Below are 24,135 nucleotides of genomic sequence, written 5' to 3'. Positions count from 1 at the left end.
CCCTGGAGAAAATAGCTGCTTTGGAGGGTGGACTCCATTGCACTATACCTGGCTGATGTCTAGGGTTTCCAGTTCCCTACCTTTACCCATCAGGGGGCTCCAGGCTCTTCTCTGGGGTCTTCTAGTCACCATAGAGTTTTTGGCCGAACGCTAGAGCGTCCCTCCCCTGCAACGTGCCCAGCACAATGACATCACCTCCGGGTGACATCATTGCAGCGGGCACGTCGGGCGCTGTGGTGGTGTAGCGGTTAAGTGTGCAGACTCCAATCTGGGAGAACCGGGTTTGATTCCCCACTCCTCCACTTGCAGCTGCTGGATGACCTTGGGCAAGCTGTAGTTCTGATAAGAGCTGTTCTTGGAAAAGAGCAGTTTCTGTCAGAGTTCTCTCAGCCCCACCTACCTCACAGGGTGTCTGTTGTGGGGAGGGGAAGGGAAAGGAGTTTGTCAGCCGCTCTGAGACTCCTTTGGGTAGTGAAGGGCGGGGTATAAATCCATTTTCCTTCTTTTACCTCACAGGGGGTCTGTTGTGGGGAGGGGGAGGGAAAGGAGTTTGTCAGCCGCTCTGAGACTCCCTTGGGTAGTGAAGGGCGGAGTATAAATCCAATATCATCATCATCTTCTTCCTTTCCCTGGAGCAGGTCATCATTCCGGTGGCGACGGTCAGCGTCCTCAAGAAAGCCAACACGGCTCTGTTGGTACCCAACGCCATCAGCATCCGAACAGTTGAGGGGGAGAAGGTAAGAGTCTGCAAAGTGAGGCCGAAGGAGGAGAGGTCTTCTGGGGCATCTCTAGCGTCCTGAGAGTCTTTTGGACATTTAAAAATAGCCCTAAGCTGCTAGTCCTCAGTGTTATGTTTGAAAGTGTATAAGCAAACGAATGCCGTGGGACGAATGAACTGAGGTGGAGGGAGGGCGTGGCCAAGAGTGGTAGTATTTGTGGCCTTCAGAATCCTCTTCCAATAACCTTTAGTTTCTTTTTCATCATGTCTTCTTTTTGCCCTGGGACGGAAGGAGGGTACTGAAATTAGCAGTCTCAGAACTAAGCTGGTCTTGATGTGGGATTTGGCTTGCCTAGGCCAGAATGGTGGTTGTTTAATGTTATTTGTCTGTTATTTACTTGTTACTGAAATGTAAGTCTATATATGTGGAAACATGGCCATAAAGAGGAGTAGTTGCTGAGAAGAAGACGATGAGATTGGATTTATACCCTGCCCTTCGAGGCGGTGTGGCGGCACTGGTGTTGTTGGACTTGTCGGCAGCGTTGGATACTGTCGACCACCAGTTGCTGATCCATCGCCTCGCCGACCTAGGGATCCAGGGGCTCGCCCTTCAATGGTTTGCCTCTTTCCTGCAGGGCCGGGGACAAAGGGTGGTTCTCGGGGATCAGCGTTCCCGTAGGTATCCCCTTGAGTGTGGGGTACCACAGGGAGCAGTGCTGTCCCCGATGCTATTTAATATCTATATGCGCCCCCTTGCCCAGATTATCCGGAGTTATGGGCTGGGGTGTCATCAGTATGCTGATGACGCCCAGCTCTATCTGATGTTGGGCGGCCGGTCGGACTCGGGTCCCGATGACCTGCATCGGGCACTTGAAGCTGTGGCTGGTTGGCTCCGGCTGAGCCGATTGAAACTAAACCCGGCGAAGACGGAGGTCCTGGGCCTGAGTCGGGCCGGGACAGGATTGGGGCTCCCTCTCCCGACCTTCGATGGTGTACCTCTGGTGCCAGCGTCTGGGGTTCGGAGTCTGGGAGTGCACCTGGACTCTGCTCTAACAATGGAGGCCCAGGTGGCAGCCACTGTCAAGTCCGCCTTTTTCCATCTGCGGCGGGCTCGGCAGTTGGCCCCCTACCTGGACCGAGATGACCTGGCCACAGTGATCCATGCGACGGTCACCTCGAGGCTAGACCACTGCAACGCTCTTTTCGGTAGCGGCCCCTACCTGGTGGAACGAGCTCCCAGGGGAGATCCGGGCCCTGCAGGATCTGATGCAGTTCCACAGGGCCTACAAGACGGAGCGCTTCCACCAGGCTTCCAAGTAGGGGCCGCTGCCCCCCCCATTATGTTACTATCCTGGGGTGGTGGTGGAAGAGGCCCTCAGAAGAGCCCTGAGAAGGATTATTGGAACATCTGAACAGTGACACTATAGACTGTCTGCCAAGAATTGTTTTGGAATTGTCCCGCCATCTTGGGTTTGGAGTTTTGATTATCACTGAGCACTTTATGTGATTTAGGACTGGTTTTTAAACTGTATAGTATGTTTTTAAATTGTAGGTATATTGTGTTGTTGTATTGTTGTTTTATTGTAGCAAGTTTATCTTGCCTTGTAAGCCGCCCTGAGCCCTACAGGGGAGGGCAAGGTATAAATTTAAATAATAAATAAATAAATAATAAATACCCAAAGGAGTCTCAGAGCAGCTTACAATCTCCTTTCCCTTCCCCTCCCCACAACAGACACCCTGGCTGAGCAATGCTTCCTCTAAGCTGTGGTATCTTGTGTGCAAAAATTCTACTTTGTGAGCTACTGGCATTAAAGTTGTGAGCGAGCGATGTGGCTGCTGCATCAGTTAGTTTGCTCTGGAGCCATCCCTTCCTGGGCGAAGACAAAAATGTGTCAGCCAGAGGCTAAAAAACTGTGAGCTAGCTCGCACTAACTCAGCTTAGAGGGAACACTGCCTGTGGGGTAGGTGGGGCTGAGAGAGCTCTTTTGAGAACTGCTCTGAAAGAACTTGTGACTGACCCAAGGTCACACCAGCAGCTGCATTGTGGAGGAGTGGGAAATCAAACCCGGTTCTCCCAGATTACAGTCTGCACTCCTAACCACTCTCACCAAACTGGCTCTCACGTCTGACTCCCTGCATTCCTCCTTGACCCTTCTGGTTTCCCTAACGAGCCGGATAAGCGGTCTTTACCTCATGCAAATAGGTCTGAGATGAGAATTCGGACTGATGTAACAGCTTCTGACGTCACTCAGCTGCTGACAGAACCGTGAAAGCCAGAATGTTCTTTGAGGAGCTAATACAGAAGAATGAGGAACTGTGCTCGCTACTTGCCCAAACACAGCCTCCAGACCCTCCGTTCCTTCCCTTGGGTTTCTGACAAGACAGGCCTGAGAAGTGATTGTGTAAAATCTGGGAATCTTTGGGCTTGCTTCTACCAGGAAGGAACACGATGGCGTCCCCTGCTCTCGCACACACAGGTTGTTGATTCAGCAAAGGGGAGGGGGCTGCAACTCAGTGGGTAAAGCATCCGCTTTGCAGGCGGCGTGGCCCAGTTTTGGTCATCCCTGGTTAAAAGGATTGCGTAGGAGGTTATATGCAAGACCTCCACCCTTGGAGAGCCGCTGCCTGTCAGAGGAGACGACACCTTGATAGACGGGTGCTCGGACGCAGTATAAGGTAGTGTTTGTGTGAAAAGTACGCAGACGGAGAGTGATTTCAGCAAAGCGTACTTTATTCGATCAGGAACAAGACGACTTTGGCTGGCTCGCAGGCCGGCTAATATTCCCCGAGAAACTGCCACCCAAAACACACACACCCCACTTCCCAATAGTTTATTTACAGTGGCCGAGAGTCCCATAGGCTCTCGGCCGGGAACCTAGCCCCCTGATTGCAGCGGGCTAGGATCCGCATAGTCCATTGTCTCTTGGAGCGAAGCTCGACGTTTGTGCCTGACCGCGTGGAGCCCAAGCCGGCCACGCGGTCTGGACTGGATACATTACATTGTGTGTTCTATCGATTGGGCTCAGGGTGTTGTCTCTAAGCTGTGGAGTCTTGTGAGCAAACATTCTACTTTGTGAGCTACTGACATTAAAGCTGTGAGCGAGCGATTGGGCTGCTGCATAGATTAGTTTGCTCTGGAGCCCTCCTTCCTGAGCGGAGACAAAAAATGTGTGAGCCGGAGGCTAAAAAGCTGTGAACTAGGCTCACACTAACTCAGCTTAGAGGGAACACTGTTTTGTAGGATCCAGGTGGGCGGCCGTGTTGGTCTGAAGCAATTGAGCAAAGTTAGAGTCCAGCGGCACCTTTAAGACCAACGAAGTTTTATTCAAGGCGTGAGCTTTCGTGCGCACGCACACTTCATCGGACAATGAAATGGAATAACAGATCATACTTTGTATACATACAGGGTGGCTTGTTAAATCAGCGTGCACAATAGTGAAGATGTTTATTAACAGAGCAAAAGAATGACAAGCTCAGTTTCTGGTTATCATCTGTTTGGGTTCAGCTGGGGGGGAAATACAACATAGGTGATAAATATGTCAGAACTGGAGACTTTTGTTGTTGATGTTCAGTCGCACAGTCGAGTCCGACTCTTCGCGACCCCATGGACCAGATCACGCCAGGCCCTCTGGTCTTCCGCAGTCCTCTGAAGTTTGCTCAACTTCATGTTCGTTGCATCGATGACACTGTCTAACCATCTCATCCTTTGCCGTCCCCGTCTTCTTTGACCTTCAATCTTTCCCAGCATCAGGGTCTTCTCCAGTGAGTGCTCCCTTCTCATTGGGTGGCCAGAGACTGATGTGCCCTAATTTGTGAGAATCCTGTCCTTAGACCCCCCTATCCATCTCCTTTCTAGCATGGAGGCAAAACTTTACAGCATCTTGGCTGCGTAGAGTATTTTCCTTGTCCCCAAAACAGAGAATTACATTTAAATCTACCATTCCAAATTACATTACATATTCAATCATATTCTTAATCCCCCCCCAGGTTGAACCCAAACATGATAACCAGAAACCGACCTTGGATAAAATAAAATGTAAAGGTTCCCTTGCTCGAAGGCCAGTCGAGTCCGACTCTAGGGTTGTGGTGCTCATCTCCGTTTCAAAGCCGAAGAGCCAGCGCTGTCCGAAGACGTTTCCGTGGTCAAGTGGCCGGCATGACTAAACACCAAGGCGCACAGAACGCTGTTCCCTTCCCACCAAAGCGGTACCTATTTATCTGCTTGCAATTTCTCGCTTTCGAACTGCTAGGTTGGCAGGAGCTGGAACTAGAGACGGGAGCTCACTCCGTCATGCGGCACACTCGGGTCTCGAACTGCTGAACTACCGACCTTCCACAGCCTGCAGTTCAGCGTCTTAACCACTTGAGCCACCGCAGCTCCCTTGGATAAAGTACAGTGATGTAATTTTTCTTCCTTTTTGGTTCATAGTTCGTGTTTGGATCATTGCGATCACGAGAAACCGCTTACCAGCTGCTGCGTTCTGTCTGTAAACACCTGCAGGTAACTGTCCTGGTTTGGCTGACCTCTTTGCCCGTATCCTCCTCCCCTGGACACCAGGATGTTGTGGCTTGTGGGGCAAATATTTTCCCGGTGGGGCTGAAGTTCTCAGTGTAGAAAGAAAAGCCAGAATTCAGAGGATTATGCCTCAGCCACTGTTCTCTCTCTGAGTCTTCTCAAGCTGTCTATTCTACATAGGTGTCATTATTGGGGCTCTTTTTGTAGCAGGGACTCCTTTGCATATTAGGCGACACACCCCTAATGTAGCCAATCCTCCAAGAGCTCACAGAGCTCTTCTTACAGGGGCTACTGTAAGTTCTTGGAGGATTGGCTACATGAGGGGCGTGTCGCCTAATATGCAAAGGAGCTCCTGCTACAAAAAGAGCCCTCACACACCCCTAATGTAGCCAATCCTCCAAGAGCTTACAGAGCTCTTCTTACAGGAGCTACTGTAAGCTCTTGGAGGATTGGCTACATTAGGGGTGTGTCGCTTAATATGCAAATGAGTACCTGCTACAAAAAGAGCCGGGGCGGCGGGAGTCGATTATGCCCTTAGCCGGTTAACTGTTTAGCCAGAAGAAAGCTGTTACCAGGGTAGCTCTCTAAACTGCAAGCTGTCAACCACTTTATTTTTTATGCAACAATTTTTATTAAATTTCTAACGAAAAAGACAAACAGAACCACAAATTACAAAGTACAGAGACCGGGTTCCGTCTCACAATCATTCACCTTATTTAGAATTTCTTCTCCTATTTCTTTGCACCTAACAAATCTTGAATAAGTTAATCCTATTGTTTTATTATAATCAGTTTTTAATAAAGTTCTCAATCCACTTGTGAAATCTCGACCATGCATCTTTAAAGATGTTATCTCTTCTTCCTTGTAGTGATAGAGTTAATTTGTCCATTTCAGCTGTTTCCATTCATTTGTGGATCATATCTTCCTTTGATGGGGTATCTTCTTTTCCCCACATACTGGCATATAAAATTCTGGCTGCAGTCAAACACTTTAGATGACGGTTCTCAGCTGCTGCAAGTTAATCACTTCTGCCAGCCTAAGCAGCAACAATCCTGATAACAAGCCGGCAGGTGGGAGTGATGACTTCTACAGTCAAGAAAGCGAAGACTTAGGCAGCAAAACTCTTGTAAAGGAGACCCGTTTTTTAACACAGTGTTAGAAGGGATCCTAGAGGTCACCTACTCCAACCCCCTTGGTCAGTGCGGGAATTAGTCATCTACAGCACCCCACTCTGCTTAAAGGGGTGCTCACCTTTTTAAAAAAATGTTTTTTAAAAAAGCATTTACAGGAGAAATCCTTGTGGGGCTGTGCCTTTAAGAAAAGGGGCAGAGCCCCCCCCCAAAAGCCCCACCTTAGCTACAGGCCTGGCCAAGGCCATATATCAGCACCTCTGCCCTGCAGCGTTCTCCTCGGGGTCCGAGGAACTAACATCTCCTCTCTTCCCCTTTCTCTAAGGATGGCAGCCGTAACCCCAGTCCGACGGCGTCTCACAACAGCCCTGAACATCTCCTTAAGATATCTCTGGTAAGAGGCAGTATGTGTGTGCTGGGCCTGGCGCCGTGAATTCCATAACTGGGAATCAAGCAAGAGTAAATCTCGTGCTTTGTATGAAGGCGTCTGGGCATGAGAGAGACTGGCAGTGGCTTTTTGGCATATTTCCAGTGCCTGCTATTAGCGACGCCGGGGACTGAAGCGGCCACCTTCTGCATGCATGGGAGGTGGCCTGCTGTTGAGCTGCAGTTCCTCTGGGGCCACCACGTTTGAGGTCCTGCACAGTTCTGGTCGCTCCCTCTGAAAAAGGAGATCACACAGCTGGAAACGGTGCAGAAAGGAGGAACATAAATGAAGAAACCCTTAAGAGCTTCAGACTTTGATGTTCAGCAAGAAGAGGAAGAGGAGGACGAAGAAGAAGAGGAGGAGGAGGAGGAGATTGGATTTATACCCCGCCCTTCACTACCCAAAGGAGTTTCAGAACAGTTTACAATCTCCTTTCCCTTCCCCGCCCCACAACTGCCACCCTGTGAGGTAGGTGGGGCTGAGGGAGCTCGTGAGACAACCGCTCTGTGAGAACTTGTGACTGACCCAAGGTCACACCAGCAGCTGCATGGGGAGAAGTGGGGGATCAGACCTGGTTCTTCCAGATTAGAGTCCACGCTCCTAACCGCCACACCAAACTGGCTCTGATTTGGATGGAATATGACAGACGCTTCTAAAATTGTTGCTGGTCAGGAGAAGTGCATTTATTTAATTCATTTGAACCCTGCCTTTCCCCTCAATGGGAACCCAAAAGCGGCTCATGTTGCTCTCCTCTCCTCCATTTTATACTCACAGCAGCCCTGTGAGGTAGGTTAGGCTGAGAGAGTGTGACTGGCTCAATGTCATCCGGTGAGCTTCCATGGCACAAGTGGTGATTTGGGCGTGGCTCTCCTTGATACTAGTCCGACTCTCTTAACCAGAGAAAGAAAGAGAGAGACCAAGAACCAGGACAATGGGTCACACTCTTCAGGACAAGTTATTTAATTTATATTCAGAACTGAACCTGAAATCTCCTTGTGTTCTACTACTGGGGTTACCAGGTCTTACTTTCCCGCGGCAGGGGGCTCCTGGCTCCACATCAGGATATTTCTGCCCTGCACACAAAACATGTGCAGTGTGTTGACATCACCAGTAGTGACATAATCATGCTGAGGCTGTCACACAGCAACGCTGTAGCGTTCGGGCCAAAAACTCTATGGTAACCATAGAGTGCGCCCCCCCCCCCCCGAATGCTAGAGCGTCACCATGCGATGGCCCCAGTGTGATGATGTCTCTACTGGTGACGTCATCACATTGGTGGTGTCCCCATGGGACGCTGCTGTTTGGGGGTGGGGCTTCCCTGCCAGCCAGAAGGCCCGCCATGGATTGGGGTCCCCAAAATTGGGGGATTCCCCTGCCCTGACCAGGGGGGTGCGCTCGTAATACAGAACAATGTGGGTGAGTATAAACATATAATATTGTGATCAACAATTCTAATACATATTTCCTTCTACGTATACAGACGAAAGAGAAGTCCTCAACAGAACAGGATGGCGAAATTCTCCAGAGTAAACTTCCATTTTGTAGAAAAACGTCTGAAAATATCCTTAATAAAATACAATACATAACATTTTAACTACTATATATGCAACAATTACAAAACCCAGGCAAAATACACTTAATGCTTAATAAAATATTATACATACAAGGGTGTCTCTCCTTATTTCATAGACTGCAATCTTTTCCATACAGAATAATGTACAAAGTCTAAAAGGAAGAGGAATAAAGATAATGTACTCACAATATGATATCGATTTTACAACTTATACACATTCATAAATTAACAATTTGGGGGGAAGCTCTTACCCTAATCCATTGTGCATATACCCCCAAGAGCACTTCGGTCCGGGGCACAACATCGCCTGGTGGTTCCAGGCCCCCGGGAGGCAAGGCTCACCATGACTAGGACCAGATCCTTTTCAGTGGTGGCCCCTACCTGGTGGAACGAGCTCCTGGAGGAGATCAGGGCCCTGCGGGACCTTATGCAGTTCCGCAGGGCCTGTAAGACGGAGCTCTTCCGCCAGGCTTTCACATAGGGGCCACCACTACCACCGCCACCAATGAGGTGGACAACATCGGGGTTAAGGATGGCCCAGGAAGATCTACCACAATTTCTGCGTGGCCACTGGATTTACCTGGTTGAGCTATAGGATAACATCACCCTGGAGAACCATCTGGAGACCATCTTGTTAAATTGAGTATAATTTTATTAACCGTCATGAATGTTTTATTGCTTTTATCTGTTTTATATGGGCTTTGCCCCTTGTAAGCCGCCCTGAGCCCGCTCTGCGGGGAGGGCAGGGTATAAATCTAAATAAATAAATAAATAAATAAATAAATAAATAAATAAAATTGTGCATGGTAATTCTTACAAAAGCAGGCAATATGTTAGTTTTAGAACATTAATGGTTCATGTACCTTTAAATGTGGGACTGAAATTGACAGTCTTTAGAGGCTTTAGTGGATGCACCTGTTAAGGCGTTTGCCCGCTTTTGTAAGAATTACCACACACAGTGGATTAGGGTAAGATCTTTCTCCCAAATTGTTAATTTATGAATGTGTATAAGTTGTAAAATTTATATCATATTGTGAGTACATTATTCCTCTTCCTTTTAAACTTTGCAATGGGCAGTCTATGAAATAAGGAGAGACACTTTTGTATGTATAATATTTTATTAAGCATTAAGTGTATTGAAAAGCACTGAGACTGAGGCATCATTGAGTGATTTTCGGCTCATACTTTACTAAGTGATTTCAGAAGATAGAAGATACGAAGCAAGCCCACGGGCGGCTTAAATGCACAACAACAACTCCACCACCACCCCCGTGATTGGCTATTTACATAATCGTACATCTGATAGGGTTCCTTTTGGCTGTTACTACGATCCTAGGTGCCCATTGTCTCTGAGATCGAAGGTCTGGTTTACCTAGCTGACCGCGAGTGCAGAGCAACCGTGTGCGCGGCCTAAGTTGGTTGTTGTTCAGTCGCACAGTCGAGTCCGACTCTTCGCGACCCCATGAACCAGATCACGCCAGGCCTTCCTGTCTTCCGCCGTCCTCTGAAGTTTGCTCAACTTCATGTTCGTTGCATCGATGACACTGTCTAACCATCTCATCCTTTGCCGTCCCCGTCTTCTTTGACCTTCAATCTTTCCCAGCATCAGGGTCTTCTCCAGTGAGGGCTCCCTTCTCATTTGGTGGCCAAAGTCTTTGAGCTTCAGTTTCATTATCTGGCCTTCCAGGGAACAGTCAGGGTTGATTTCTTTTAGGACTGATTGGTTTGATCTTCTTGCAGTCCAAGGGACTCTATTTTGCCTGGGTTTTGTAATTGTTGCATATGCAGTAGTTAAAAATGTTATGTACTGTATTTTATTAAGGATATTTTCAGAAGAAGTTTTTCTACGAAACGGGAGTTTACTCCGGAGAATCTCGTTCTGTTGAGGACTTCTCTTTCGTCTGGATGCCTAGAAGGAAATATGTATTAGAACGGTTGATCGCCTTAATATTATATGTTTATACTCGCCCACATTGTTATGTATTACAAGCGCCTTTGGGTCCTTGGTGGATTAGCTCCTTTGACTGTGTCCTTCTTGGTGTTTGCTGACCCGGGAGATGGCAACCCCATCTACTGCTGAGGTTTGTCTCTGCTCCACACTCGTCCATGTCAGACTATTGGCCCATCTCTTGCTTAATTGGCTGGCAGTACCTTTTCAGGTGGAGCTGCGGTGGCTCAAGTGGTTAAGACGCTGAACTGCAGGCTGTGGAAGGTCGGTAGTTCAGCAGTTCAAGACCCGGGTGCCGCATGACGGAGTGAGCTCCCGTCTCTAGTTCCAGCTCCTGCCAACCTAGCAGTTCGAAAGCAAGAAATTGCAAGTAGATAAATAGGTACCACTTCGGTGGGAAGGTAACAGTGTTCCGTGTGCCTTGGTGTTTAGTCATGCCAGCTACATGACCACGGAAACATCTTCGGACAGCGCTGGCTCTTCGGCTTGGAAACGGAGACGAGCACCGCAACCCTAGAGTCGGATTCGACAGGCTTTCGAGCAAGAGAAACCTTTACCTTTACCTGACCTTTTCAGGTGTCAGGAAGGGGGCTTTCCAATATATGGTAGATGAGATCCTTTTAATAGAAGATGCTGGGGGGGGGGGTTAAACCTGGAGCCTTCTACTTGGTGGTTAGCTCTGGGCCCCTCTCCTGTTTATTATTTCGCATGCAGTCCCCTGTTCCTCCTTGTCCCAGAAGGGATGGGTGACCCCCACCCCACCCGCTGGAGCCCCGCCTACCTTACAAGGTGCTTGTTCTGGGGGGGTGGGAGAAGGAGGCGGCGGAGGTAATTGGATTTATACCCCGCCCTTCACTTGGAGACTCAGACTGGCTTCCAATCTCCTTCCCTTCCTCTCTCCACAGCAGACACCCGGTGAGGTAGGTGGGGCTGAGAGAGCTCTGAGAGAACTGCCCTTGAGAGAACTGTAGCTTGTCGAAGGTCACCCACCAGCTGCAAGTGGAGGAGTGGGGAATCCAACCTGGTTCTCCCAGATTAGAGTCCGCGCTCCTAACCACCACATCAAACTGGAGAGGAAGGGAAAGTGATTGTAAGCCACTTTGAGACTCCTTAAGGTAGAGAAACGTGGGGTATAAGAACCAACTCTTCAACTTCACTACAAAACGTATAACTCTGTTATGTGGGGATGAGTCCATCCTCCTCCCAATTTTGCAGTTGAAACCAAAGAAGAGTACATCGCGATCATACATTTCTCCATTTGTTCATCCCCTTACTTTGGATTTTCATATGAAAACTCCTCTGGAGATTGGTTGGGAGCCATCTTGGGTGACAGCATTGGTGCTAGCCAGTCAGCACCTATGGAGCCAACTTCTACTTGAATTCTGTAGCACCAAGGTGTCCCCCCTCCCCCCCCCAAGATCTTTTCCCGGAGATGAAAACCTTTGGGACTGAACAGAGCAAGGGCACTTGTGGATCAAATCCACTGCCTAACAGACGTCACCATGTTTTCACCCTTACTGTTTTTAACTCATAGACATCAAGACAGCTGGACCACAACCCGGCAGAAGACGAAATCCTTCTGGAGGAATCTGGTGAGAGATGCTTGCGCTGTGCATGTTGTTTGGCTGCACATTTTCCACATTTAGCCCCCTCCCTCTGCTTGCCCGCAGATGCCAAAAGCCAAGAGTGCCGTGCTCTTTCTTCTAGGACTGTAAAGAACCTATCGCTAACAGTGCCCTAGTAATAATCCAGACTGGAATCTTGGCATGCATTTAGGACTGCCAGGTCTGGGTTGGAAAATACTTGGAGCCAGGAGAGGGTGGGGTTTGGAGAGGGGAGGGGCCTCAGCCTGGTACCATGCCATAGAATCCACCCTTCAAACCTGCCATTTTCTCCAGGGGAGCTGATCTCTGTCAGCTGGAGATCCGTTGTAAAAGTGGGAGATCTCCAGGCCCCACCTGGAGGCTGGCAACCCTATGTGCACTCTACGCAGTGTGTAGTGTCGAAGCTACAATTAGCCTAAAATGCAATAGCGTGTTTGTGGAATGGACTGGCAGCCTTGATTTGCATCTCAGCCCAGTTCAAAGTGGTGGTATTAATGGACCAGTTTCTGGTGTGAAGATTCTTTTAATCTTCCTCTGATATCTGCCTTCCTACCTTCCCACACTAACACCTGGGGCCTGTCCAGGCATCCTCCCACTGAGTGCAACAAGGTCAGGATGAATGGCAGGGCCTTTTTGGCAGTGGCCCCATGATTACCCAGCACTCTTCCAGCGGAGATTATCCTGTCCATTATCCTGCTGTTCATCTGGGCTCCTTTACGATGTAAGTTTAAATAGGACTGCCAGCCCAAGGTTGAGAAATTCCTGGAGATTGTGGGGTAGAGATTGGGGAGGGCAGGGCTTGGGAGTGGGGAGGACCTCAGCAGAGTATAATGCCGTAGACTCTACCCTCCATAGCAGCTGTTTTCTCCAGGGAGAACTGACCTCTGTAGTCTGGAGATGAGGCATAATTCTCTGGGAGATCTCCAGGCCCCATCTGGGGAGGCTAGTAACAAATAAATATACACTGCAAAAACCTTTTAGCAAACTAATGTGTTCTATTTATGGTCATCATTTAGTAAAGTGCATAGTGTATCATTATTTCATCCTAGTCAGGTATAAATATTCATTACATTCAATAAGCAATAACATTCAATACATACAGATTGATAACTACCAGACAATTTTGCATCAGTGTCTTAAATGTCAAGCCCCAACGGGAGTTTCTAGAATTATAAGCCCAGCTGCAGCTGCAGCTTTGAGAATGACAGGAGTACTCCGTCCATGAATGTTAGCTGCATAATGTGTCTTTTGTAGGACCGGCAAAAAACATCCATACAAGAAGGCTGTCCCCCTTTTTGGAAGACTTCATGCAAGGAGAAGTGGGCTTATAATTCTAGAAACTCCCGTTGGGGCTTGACTTTTAAAACACTGATGCAAAATTGTCTGGTAGTTATCAATCTGTATGTATTGAATGTGATTGCTTATTGAATGTAATGAATATTTATACCTGACTAGGATGAAATAATGATACACTATGCACTTTACTAAATGATGACCATAAATAGAACACATTAGTTTGCTAAAAGGTTTTTGCAGTGTATATTTATTTGTTACTAGACCCATCTGGAGACCGGCAACCAGTGTTCCCTCTAAACTGAGTTAGTGTGAGCTAGCTCACAGTTTTTTAGCCTCCGGCTCACACATTTTTGTCTCAGCTCAGGAAGGATGGCTCTAGAGCAAACTAATTTCTGCAGTAGCCAAATCGCTCGCTCACAACTTTAATGTCAGTAGCTCACAAAGTAGAATTTTTGCTCACAGGACTCCACAGCTTAGAGGGAACATGTTTCTAGTCTCTTATGCAACTGGTTAGTTTAAATAGACACATGATGGTGGTGTGATACATTTTTGTAAATGTTGCAATAGCGGCTGTGGAACCAGCCTTTGAATGTCTGGATAAATAAAGCCTGGCTCCTTCTGCATGCCAGCGTACCATTCAGGATGCATGGCGAAAGAGGGTCACAAGGCAGTGGGTAGGCGTTGGGAGCCTGGCCCGCAATCAACCCAGACATTAACCTCTCAGTGGCGTGGAGCACATTCAAAGCATGAGTAGCTGGAAGTGCAGCTAGAAGTGCCAGTTTGGTGTAGTGGTTGGGAGCGCGGGCTCTAATCTGGGAGAACCGGGTTTGATTCCCCACTCCTCCCACATGCAGCTGCTGTTGTGACCTTGGGTCAGTCACAAGTTCTCTCAGAGCTGTTCTCTCAAGGGCAGTCCTCGAAAGAGCTCTCTCAGCCCCACCTACCTCACAATGGTGTCTGTTGCGGGGAGGGGAAGGGAAGAGTTTGTAAGCCGCTCTGAGACTCCCTTGGGTAGTGAAGGGCAGGGTTTAAATCCAGTCTCCTCCTCCTCCTCCTCCTCTTCTCCTTCCCAACCCATGCCATGTGGCTGCTTTCACACCATGGACTTCCTACATTTCAGTCCCCTGAAATGGGTGGGGAGGGGATTGTTGGAGGTGTTTGCAAATACATGGAGTTTTACAAAATGTTTTAAACGGTATTGCACTACTTCTATGCAGCGCTACCTATCTTCCCAAAAGAATTAAATTAAAACAGGGTGCGTAGAGAATCCTCAGGGTCCTGTGACAACTTTGGCGGGGATGGGGTGGGGTGGGGGGCGTGAATGTCCATCAGGTGTGAAAGGGAAACCGTGGCTAAAAAAAACTGAGGGCGATTGTGCCTCTGGCATTCGCTCCACATTTTTCTCCACTGGGAGGGGAAAGTGCGGCTCAAAACCATACTCAGATACCCCAGGACAACGCCCCGTACTGACTGCAAAATCACCCCTGAACAGCCATAAATCTATGCAGAAGGTACCATAAAATCCGATGATCAAAGGAAGTGAAAGCAGCATGGAGTGTGCAGTGTTCCCTCTAAGCTGAGTTAGTGTGAGCTAGCTCAGTTTTTTAGCTCACACATTTTTGTCTTCGCTCAGGAAGGATGGTTCCAGAGCAAACTGATTTATGCAGTGAAGTGGCTAAATTTGCGGATGATACGAAGTTGTTCAGGGTGGTGAAAACCAGTGAGGATTGTGAGGCACTCCGAAGGGATCTGTCAAGGATGGGCAAGTGGGCATCAACATGGCAAATGGGGTTCAATATGGCCAAGTGCAAGGTGATGCACATTGGAGCCAAAAATCCTAAATATAAATACACGTTGATGGGGTCTGAACTGGCAGAGACTGATCAAGAGAGAGATCTTGGAGTTGTAGTAGATAACTCACTGAAAATGTCGAGACAGTGTGTGACTGCAATAAAGAAGGCCAATGCTATGCTGGGGATTATTAGGAAGGGTATTTAAAACAGATCAGCCAATATCATAATGCCCCTATATAAATCAATGGTGCGACCTCATTTGGAATACTGTGTGCAGTTCTGGTCACCACACCTTAAAAAGGATATTATAGCTTTGGAAAAAGTGCAGAAAAGGGCAACTCGACTGATAAAAGGGTTGGAACACTTTCCCTATGAGGAAAGGTTAAGGCGCTTAGGGCTCTTTAGCTTGGAGAAACGACGACTGAGGGGTGACATGATTGAGGTTTATAAGATTATGCATGGGAAAGAGCAGGTAGAGAAAGAGGTACTTTTCTCCCTTTCTCACAATACAAGAACCCGTGGGCACTCCATGAAATTGCTGAGCGGTCGGGTTAGAACAGATAAAAGGAAGGACTTCTTCACCCAAAGAGTGATTAACACATGGAATTCACTGCCACAGGAAGTGGTGGCGGCTACAAGCATGGACGGCTTCAAAAGGGAATTAGATAAGCATATGGAGCAGAGGTCCATCAGTGGCTATTAGCCACAAGGTATAGATAGGGACTCTGGGGCAAGTGATGCTCTGTCATCTTGGTGCTTGGGGGGGTCAACAGTGGGATGGCTTCTAATGTCCTGGCCCCACTGCTGGACCTCCTGATGGCACTGGTATTTCTGGCCACTGTGTGATACAGAGTGTTGGACTGGATGGGCCTTTGGCCTGATCCAACATTGGCATCTCTTCTTATGTTCTTATGTTCTTATGCAGTAGCCAAATGACTCACTCACAACTTTAATGCCGGTCGCTCACAAAGTAGAATGTTTGCTCACAAGACTCCACAGCTTAGAGAGAACATTGGTGGAGGGTACCATGATATCCGATGATCGAAGAAAGCAAACGCAGCATGCAATGCAGAGGGGAATTTCTGTTCCAACGTGGTCTCCTAAAACAATTGAGGGGAAAGCCAGTGCAGAATCAGCCTGAGAGAAAAGGGATTACCCTGAACCGTCTGCAGTCTCTGTTGTGACTTCTCATAGAATCGGAATCAGCAACCAAACAGCTGGGGGAAATCAGCCTGGTGTGGAAGTAGCCAGGCAACAGGAGGAGGTGATGTGGTACCTCAATTTAGGGTGTTGGTCAAAGGAACAACGTTTCCCTCTGCTTTCTGTGGAGGAACATGTAGATCGCCTGACAAAAGCCCCCCCCCCAGACACCAAGGACCACGGTTCTCCTCCGTCCTCATTTATGCCCACCTGCCATAGTGACCGGAGGTTCTTCTTTGTAGATGGAGTGAGCGAACAACTGGAGCCCTTGAAGGCACCTGCTGAAGGGGTGCTGGCAGCCACAAGCAGAGGTGAGTCGGATGGCGGCATCGGATGAGTCAGTTTGGTGTAGTGGCTGAGAGCGTGGGTTCTAATATGGGAGGACCAGGTTTGAGGCCCCACTTCTCCACGTGCAGCTGCTGGCGTGACTTTGAGTCAGTCACAAGTTTTCTCAGAGCTGTTCTCTCAGGAGCAGTTCTCAAATAAGCTCTCTCAGCCCCACCTACCTGTCTGTTGGGGGCAGGGGTCATTTCGTAGAAAAAGAGGTGCAGGCGCTCATTAGCATAACTCATTAGCATGACTTATTTGCATATGCCACACCCCCTGACATCACCGGAAGTGTGTCAGAAGGCAATACCCACCGCTCAGGCTCCAATGGACTGTTTTGGATTGCTAGCTATGGGGGGGGGGGGGAACGTGCAGATCTGCCCTCACAGAGGAGGGAGAGCTTGTACCTGAATAAAACTTGGTCTTAAAGGTGCCACGTGACTGTTTTGGATTGCCAGCTATGGGGGGCGGGGACACGCAGATCTGCCCTCACAGAGGAGGGAGATCTTATACCTGAAGGTGGGGGGGGGGCTCTGCAACTTGGCTGCTTCTTGCTCTTTGTGGCCCGACTGAGGGCTGCTGGGAGCAGGGGGCGGGGATTGTTGCATGTGTCCGCCCTCTGGGCTCCTTACTGCCCGAGCTCCGCTCCTGTGCGCTCCCACAGGAAATGACCCCTGGTTGTGGGGAGGGGAAGGGAAAGGAGATTGTAAACTGCTCTGAGACTCCTTCAGGTAGTTAAGGGCGGGGTACAAATCCAATCTCCCCCTCCTCTTCCTCTTCTTCTTCCTGGTCAGCTAGCAGAAACAAATTCTTGATTTTTTTTTAATTGCAGTTAAAGATATGGGGGGGACACGGGACATGTGGATTTTCCAGCTGATGGATCTCTGAGCCTCTGTTTTGCAGCCTCAATGATTTCCCCCTCTCTCTTTGCAGGAAGGGAACACCCTCACAAGTCGTTGAAGACCTGGTGGTCTCACCTGAGCCCTTTCAACATGATCATCCTTATTTACCTCTTCTTGTGAGTTGGATATATGTCTTGTGGAGGAGCAGGAGGGAGAGCTTTATTTGCACAGAATGCAGGAAGAGGGGAGCAGTGTTCCCTCTAGGCTGAGTTAAAGTGAGCCAGCTCACAGTTTTTTAGCCTCTAGCTCGCACATTTTGACCCTAGCTCAGGAAGGATGGCTCCAGAGCAAACTAATTGATGCAGGAGCCAAATTGCTTGCTCACAACTTTAATGCCAGTAGCTCACAAAGTAGAATTCTTGCTCACAGGACTCCACAGCTTAGAGGGAGCATTGGAGGGAAGGGAACTTGGGCCCAGTTAGTGCTCTCTCAGTCCACCCAGTCTCATAGAGTTGTTGTGAAGATAAAATAGCAACCTGTGTCATTTGCAGAAAGGTACACGGTAAAACGATGCTCAATAAGAGCCAATTTGATGTCGTGGTTAGGAGCGTGGACTCTAACCTGGGAGAACCGGGTTTGATTCCCCACTCCTCCATATGCAGCTGCTAGTGTGACCGTGGGTCAGTTTCAAGTTCTTTCAGAGCTGTTCTCTAAGGAGCAGTTTGTGTCAGAGCTCTCTCAGCCCCACCTACCTCACAGGGTGTCTGTTGTGGGGAGGGGAAGGGAAAGGAGATTGTAAGCTGCTCTGAGACTCCTTCAGGTACTGAAGGGTGGGGTATAAATCCAATTTCTTCTTCTTCTAATAAGCAAACAGGAAGCAGGGTTGGGGACAAATCTGAGGATTTAAAAAATATTCTGAAAATATCTAGAGCCAGTGTGGAGTTAAGAGAGCTGGCTCTGGATCCGGGAGACTCAGATTCAAAGCTTGCTGCTTGACGTTGGGCCAGTCACACGCTCTTAGCCTAACCCACCTCACAAGGCTGTTGTGAGGATAAAATAGAGAGGAGGAGAACAATGTCAGCAGCTTTGTATTTCCATTAGGGAGAAAGCTGAGAGATAAATGAAGTGAATAAAAATTTTTTTTACTGGGATTGCTAGTGCTTTCCCACAGGCTGAATAATACACTTCCAATCCACTTTCAATGCACTCCACAACTGGATTTTACAGCGTGAAACAGCAAAATCCAGTGGCACACCATCGCTAAAGTGCTTTGAAAGTAGATTGAAAGTATGTTATTCAACATGTGTGAAAGCAACCAGCATCTCAGAGCAGGTGAAGCAGTGTGTGGTTTGTAGAAATGAGTAGTAGCACAGTGTTCAGGGGTGGAGTTGGGGGTCAGCAGCTGCCTGAATACTTGGGCTTTGGAGCTTTTCTACTGTGCAGCAACAGTGATCATAGACTTTACATGGTGGCAGAGGTGGGATGGGGCCCACTCCTTCCCGTGGCATACATCCTGGTGTCACAGAGGTGGGGCTGGCTTCTACTCTTCTTCCCCTGTTCCTCTGCCAGGTAGTAAGAAGTGCCTGCTACGTGCCACGGTGCCATCCCTTGCCCAAGTGGGCAGCAGCAGCCACTGGGAACTGCTGCTGCCAGCCAAAGGGAAAGGGAAGAAGAGACATAAACAGCAAATGCTTGGAGATTCACTTGACCACTCTCTCTGTATGGAGACCATAGTAGGGAGGGGGCCCTCTGAAGACCCACAAGAGAAAAGGGCCAGGAATTCTGTGCATGCTCAGATGCTCCTAGAGCTGTTCGCAAGGCCTTTAGTGCCTTCCTGGGGTTGTTTTTGTGTGTCTAACTGCTTCCTGTCTTGCTCAGAGTGGTGATCCTGCTTCTCTCCTCGGGATACATTGGTCTGCGTATTGTCCAGTTAGAGGAGCAGCTGACCTCAATGGGGGCCTGGCCAGAACTGGACCTGCAGCAGCAGTGAGTCTCCCTACAATCCAGTTACAGTATTTTCTTCCCCTTTCTTTTGTGTCTCAGCTTTTCGTTAGCTCTGGGATCTGCAATGCAACTAAAACCTGACATATATTTAAAATATCTCCATGGGGAGAGAGCAAGCAAAAACTTGCAAGAAACTAAAACGGTGCCAGAATTTTGCTACAAACCGTTATTTTCACATGAACATGTGAAGTTGCCTGATGCTGGATCAGAGCCTTGATCCATCAAGGTCAGGATTGTCTACTCAGGCAGGCAACAAGCTGGTCAGGATCCCAGGCATCTGTCTTTTCAATCACCTCCTACCAGATCCTTTTAACTGGAGATGCCATAGATTCAACCTGGGACCTTCTGCTTCCCAAGCAGATGCTCTACCACTGAGCCACATTGAAAAGAATTAAGGAAAGGTTCCCAATCACCCTAACCTCATAGTTCTGTCCTAGTATTAGAGTGCTACAATGTGGGGGGTCACCTGTCCATGGCGACCATCCCAAGGGCAAGAAATCACTCAAAGTTCACCAGAAAGCTGCCTTCCTGGTTATTGTCTTTCTTCCCTTTCACGAGGACCACGAAGGCTAGAAACTTTTCTCTCTTTATTTAAATTTATGTGCATTTTTAAACCCTACCCTTCCTCCAAAGAGCACAGGGCAACAAATGTGATTTTGCAGTCCTCCATGCAATGTTCCCTCTAAACTATGGAGTCCTTTGAGCAAAAATTCTACTTTGTGAGCTACTGGAATTAAAGTTGTGAGCAGGTGATTTGGCTACTGCGTAAATTAGTATGTTCTGGAGCCATCCTTCCTGAGCTAAGACAAATATGTGTGAGCCAGAGGCTAAAGAACTGTAAGCTAGCTCACACTAACTCAGCTTAGAGGGAACACTGCCTCCATGTTATCCTTACCACACCCCTGTGAGGTTGACCCAAATCACCTGGGGCAGTTTAGGCTGGACCTCCCTGCTCCTGGCCCAAACATACACCACAATTCGTGATGCCAGACTCCAGATGGGGCCTAGAGTTCTCCCAGAATCTTGACTGATCTCCAGACGACAGAGATCAGTTACCCTGGAGAAACTGACAGCTTCGGCGGGTGGACACTATGAAATCGCACCCCACTGAGGCCCCTCCCCAGGCTGCAAACCCAAATCTCCAGGCAATTCCCAACCTGGAGCTGGCAACCTTGTTTCCCTGCCCCCCACTGGTGGACAGGAGGGGACCTGGCAACCCCACGACCACGTGGATCAGACCCATATTCTCTCCCGCACAGAGACCTTGACTACCACCTTCCCCATTTCTTGCCATGTTTACATAAATTTGGTAGGGGGGTGTCTTGTTTTGTAAGAAGCCTGTAACCAAGTTGGAGATTATCACAGCCGAGCTGAAGGGCACTGACCGTCACACCCCACAGAGAAATTCCATTATCCCAGGATGGGAACGTTTATCCGAGTATCGATTCACTGTGGAACCCCGTTCAGCAAACCCACACACCCCTTTTTTTTAGCATATGTCTTTTCTTTCTTGGCATAACTCTCTCCTTCTCCTCCCCTCCTGTAACCTCAATGCTGAGCCTTGCTTTATTTGAGGGAGCATCACAGCAGAAGAATGCCGGGGGTGGATGTCGTAACCCTTGGCTTAACTATTTCATCACTGTCTTGGTGACTGACGATGAGTCCCTTTTGGATAATGGATAATTATCCATTATCCATTTTGGCCCTTGAGAGGCTGTCTGGTTATAGTGGTTAGAATGTGGGGCTAAGGTGACCTGGGTGCAGATCCCCTCTTGGCTGTGGAGTTTGCTGAATGATTTTGGGCCAGTCACTAAGAACATCAGAAGAGCCTTGCTGGATCAGACCAGTGAGGGTCCATCTAGTCCAGCATCCTGTCTCACACTGTGGCCGAGTTCCTCTGGAGGGCCAGCAACAGGGCAGAGAGGCCGAGGCCTTCCCTGATAAGAACATCCGAAGAGCCCTGCAGGATCAGACCAGTGAGGGTCCATCTAGTCCCTGCTGTGGCCAACCAGTTGTTCTGGAGGACCACCAGAAGGACATAGAGGCTGAGGCCTTCATAAGAACCTAAGAAGAGCCCTGCTGGATTAGACCAGTGGTCCATCTAGTCCAGCATCCTGTCTCACACAGTGGCCAACCAGTTCCTCTGGAGGGCCAACAACAAGGCAGAGAGGCTGAGGCCTTCATAAGAACATAAGAAGAGCCTTGCTGGATCAGACAGTGGTCCATCTAGTCCAGCATCCTGTCTCACACAGTGGCCAACCAGTTCCTCTGGAGGGCCAACAACAGGGCAGAGAGGCCGAGGCCTTCCCCTGATAAGAACATAAGAAGAGCCCTGCTGCATCAGACCAGTGGTCCATCTAGTCCTGCATCCTGTTTCACACAGTGGTCAACCAGTTCTTCTGGAGGGCCAACAACAGGGCAGAGAGGCTGAGGCCTTCGTAAGAACATAAGAAGAGCCCTGCTGGATCAGACCAGTGGTCCATCTAGTCCAGCATCCTGTTTCACACAGTGTCCAACCAGTTCTTCTGGAGGGCCAGCAACAGGGCATAGAGGCTGAGGCCTTCCCTGATGTTGCCTCCTGGCTCTGGGATTCAGAGGTTCGGTGCCTCTGAATGTGGAGGTTCCCTTCAGTCCCCATGGCTAGTATCCATTGACAGACTTCTCCTCCATGAATCTGTCTAATCCCCTAATCCACTCTTGGCCTAGCCTACCTCACAAGGTGGTTGTGAGTATGTAATAGAAGGGAGGATCACACATGTCCTGCTGAGCTCTGCTAGATAATTTTGGGCCAGTCCCCCCTTGGCCTAGCCTACCTTGCAGGGTGGCTGTGTGTATATAACAGAAGAAGGAAGGATCACATCATGTCCTGATGAACACCTTGAGAGAAGGGCAGGGTAAAAGTGTGATTGGTCCCTCTACCTTGCTAAGCCTGATGATCTTTTCTTTACTGACAGGTACAAAGCAAGCTGAGGTAGGCTGGATCCGGCCCCACTGGGGTCTTTGCATGAACCTTCTGCAGCTATTGTCTTTCCTGCTGGTCGGATCTTTAAGAGAACAGTTTGGGGGCTCCATCCCCCCAAAAAATCTCAGTTTGTGCCAGAAACGTCATAAGTTTCGTTAGAAGCACGACTTTAACATCCTGGTGAGACAAGACCAATGTTTCCTTTTGAGAAGGGCTTAAGGGACCCTTTCAGCACTCACCGGCACTCTGAAGTCTTTTTTCTCGTGGCCAGCAGAGGAAACTCACCTCCCAAGGATAGAGGGAGGAGAACACGAAGAACAACTGAAAAGTGGATATTTTTTGTGTTAAACCACAGACTGGTGGAGGGCTCTTGTTTGGATTAGGAGCGACCTGCAGCACCTACTTGCCACATTGGGGCAAAACGTCCAGATCCTGAAATTGGCATCAACACCACTCTTTTGGCTAGTACAAATATTTCTTCTTTTGCAGAGAGTTTTTCATTATTAATCGTCGGGAATTCTTCCAGAGCCCAAACAAAACCTACCCATTACAGCCGGGGGGGCCAACTCATTTGTTATGAGGGCCGGATCTGACATAAATGAGACCTTGTTGGGCCGGGCCATGTGTGTCATAAAAGGTAATGCCAGGTAGCGGAGATATCAACTTTATAAAGGACACAAACACAATGAAAGGTGTTTTTTTTACTTAAAATAAAAACATGCTTAAAACATTCACACTCTTGCAATATTTTGTTTGTTTAACCGTGTCTGATGCTTTTGCAATCTTGAGTATGCTGTTCAGGTGTGTATCTGTAAGCTGCAAACCTATAATGATGCAGCAGCAGCAGAACTGGAAGAAAAAGCAGAAGACAGCCAGTTCCACTGTGGGCCTGATAGAATGCCTCCGGGGGGGGGGCCTCATCTGGCCCCCGGGCCGCATGTTTGACACCCCTACATTACAGTTTGGAAGGAGCTGTTCCCAAAGTTTTGGAAAGCCCATCCTCCCAAATGGCGGCAATTGGATCAATTTTACTAAAATACCCATAAGAGCTAAGAGTGGAGCCTCTCTGTTCAAAGGCAGTCTACAGTGGGAGCAAGAGGCGGAGGCTGGTTCCTTCTGACCTTGCTGCTCGCTTTCCCAAGACAGGGGCCTGGCCCTTGTTGCGATTGTGATTATTGTGCGATCTGGCAAACAGGCCTATTTTTGACACACTGCAGCTGTGAGACTTGGCCAGACCCTACAGAAGAGGGACAATGTTTTGAAACAGGGAAGCATGGGGTTTGCTTTCCCTGGCAGCAAGAGGGTGGGGAGTGGACTGATTGTGTTTACTTGTATTAAATCCAGTCCCAACCCTATTTGGAAGATTAAAATCTAGCAATTTATATTGCAAAACGGAACGTCTGCTTTGGTGTGCCAGCTGGAATGGAGGCAGATTTCCTTGGGGTAGCGCCACAACCTCTTGCAGGTGCACGAAAGACAAAGTGCTGTATTTCGGACCAGCAAACCGCAGTCTGGTATACCCCCCCCCCAACCTCCACAAAGAAGAAGAGTTGATTTTTATACCCCACCCTTCACTACCCGAAGGAGTCTCAGAGCGGCTTACAGTCGCCTTCCCTTCCCCTCCCCACAACAGACACCCTGTGAGCAGTGTTCCCTCTAAGCTGAGTTAGTGTGAGCTAGCTGACAGTTTTCTAGCCTCCGGCTCACACATTTTTGTCTTCGCTCAGGAAGGATGGCTCCAAAGCAAACTGATTTATGCAGTTTCCAAATCGCTTGCTCACAACTTTAATGGTAG

The 24,135-nt window shown here is 48.7% G+C and overlaps 1 protein-coding gene across 1 annotated transcript in view; it reads left to right on the top strand.

Annotated features, from left to right (window-relative positions):
* Positions 1 to 22,952, top strand: part of LOC107115441 (GRAM domain-containing protein 2-like) — a 28,214-nt gene extending 5,262 nt beyond the window's left edge. Inside the window, exons 5-12 of the mRNA XM_015417150.1 lie at positions 639 to 737; positions 5,148 to 5,219; positions 6,690 to 6,758; positions 11,847 to 11,904; positions 16,448 to 16,516; positions 17,466 to 17,550; positions 19,253 to 19,360; positions 22,333 to 22,952. Coding sequence (XP_015272636.1) covers positions 639 to 737; positions 5,148 to 5,219; positions 6,690 to 6,758; positions 11,847 to 11,904; positions 16,448 to 16,516; positions 17,466 to 17,550; positions 19,253 to 19,360; positions 22,333 to 22,348 — 576 coding nt within the window. The 3' untranslated portion in view covers positions 22,349 to 22,952. The remainder of the gene's footprint in view (positions 1 to 638; positions 738 to 5,147; positions 5,220 to 6,689; positions 6,759 to 11,846; positions 11,905 to 16,447; positions 16,517 to 17,465; positions 17,551 to 19,252; positions 19,361 to 22,332) is intronic.
* Positions 22,953 to 24,135: the final 1,183 nt, after the last annotated feature.

Source organism: Gekko japonicus, unplaced genomic scaffold (assembly GCF_001447785.1).
Source record: "Gekko japonicus isolate JY-2015 unplaced genomic scaffold, Gekko_japonicus_V1.1 scaffold1266, whole genome shotgun sequence".
Lineage (NCBI taxonomy): Eukaryota > Metazoa > Chordata > Lepidosauria > Squamata > Gekkonidae > Gekko > Gekko japonicus.
Note: the sequence above shows the minus strand (reverse complement) of the source record. Positions and strands in the feature narration are given on the sequence as shown.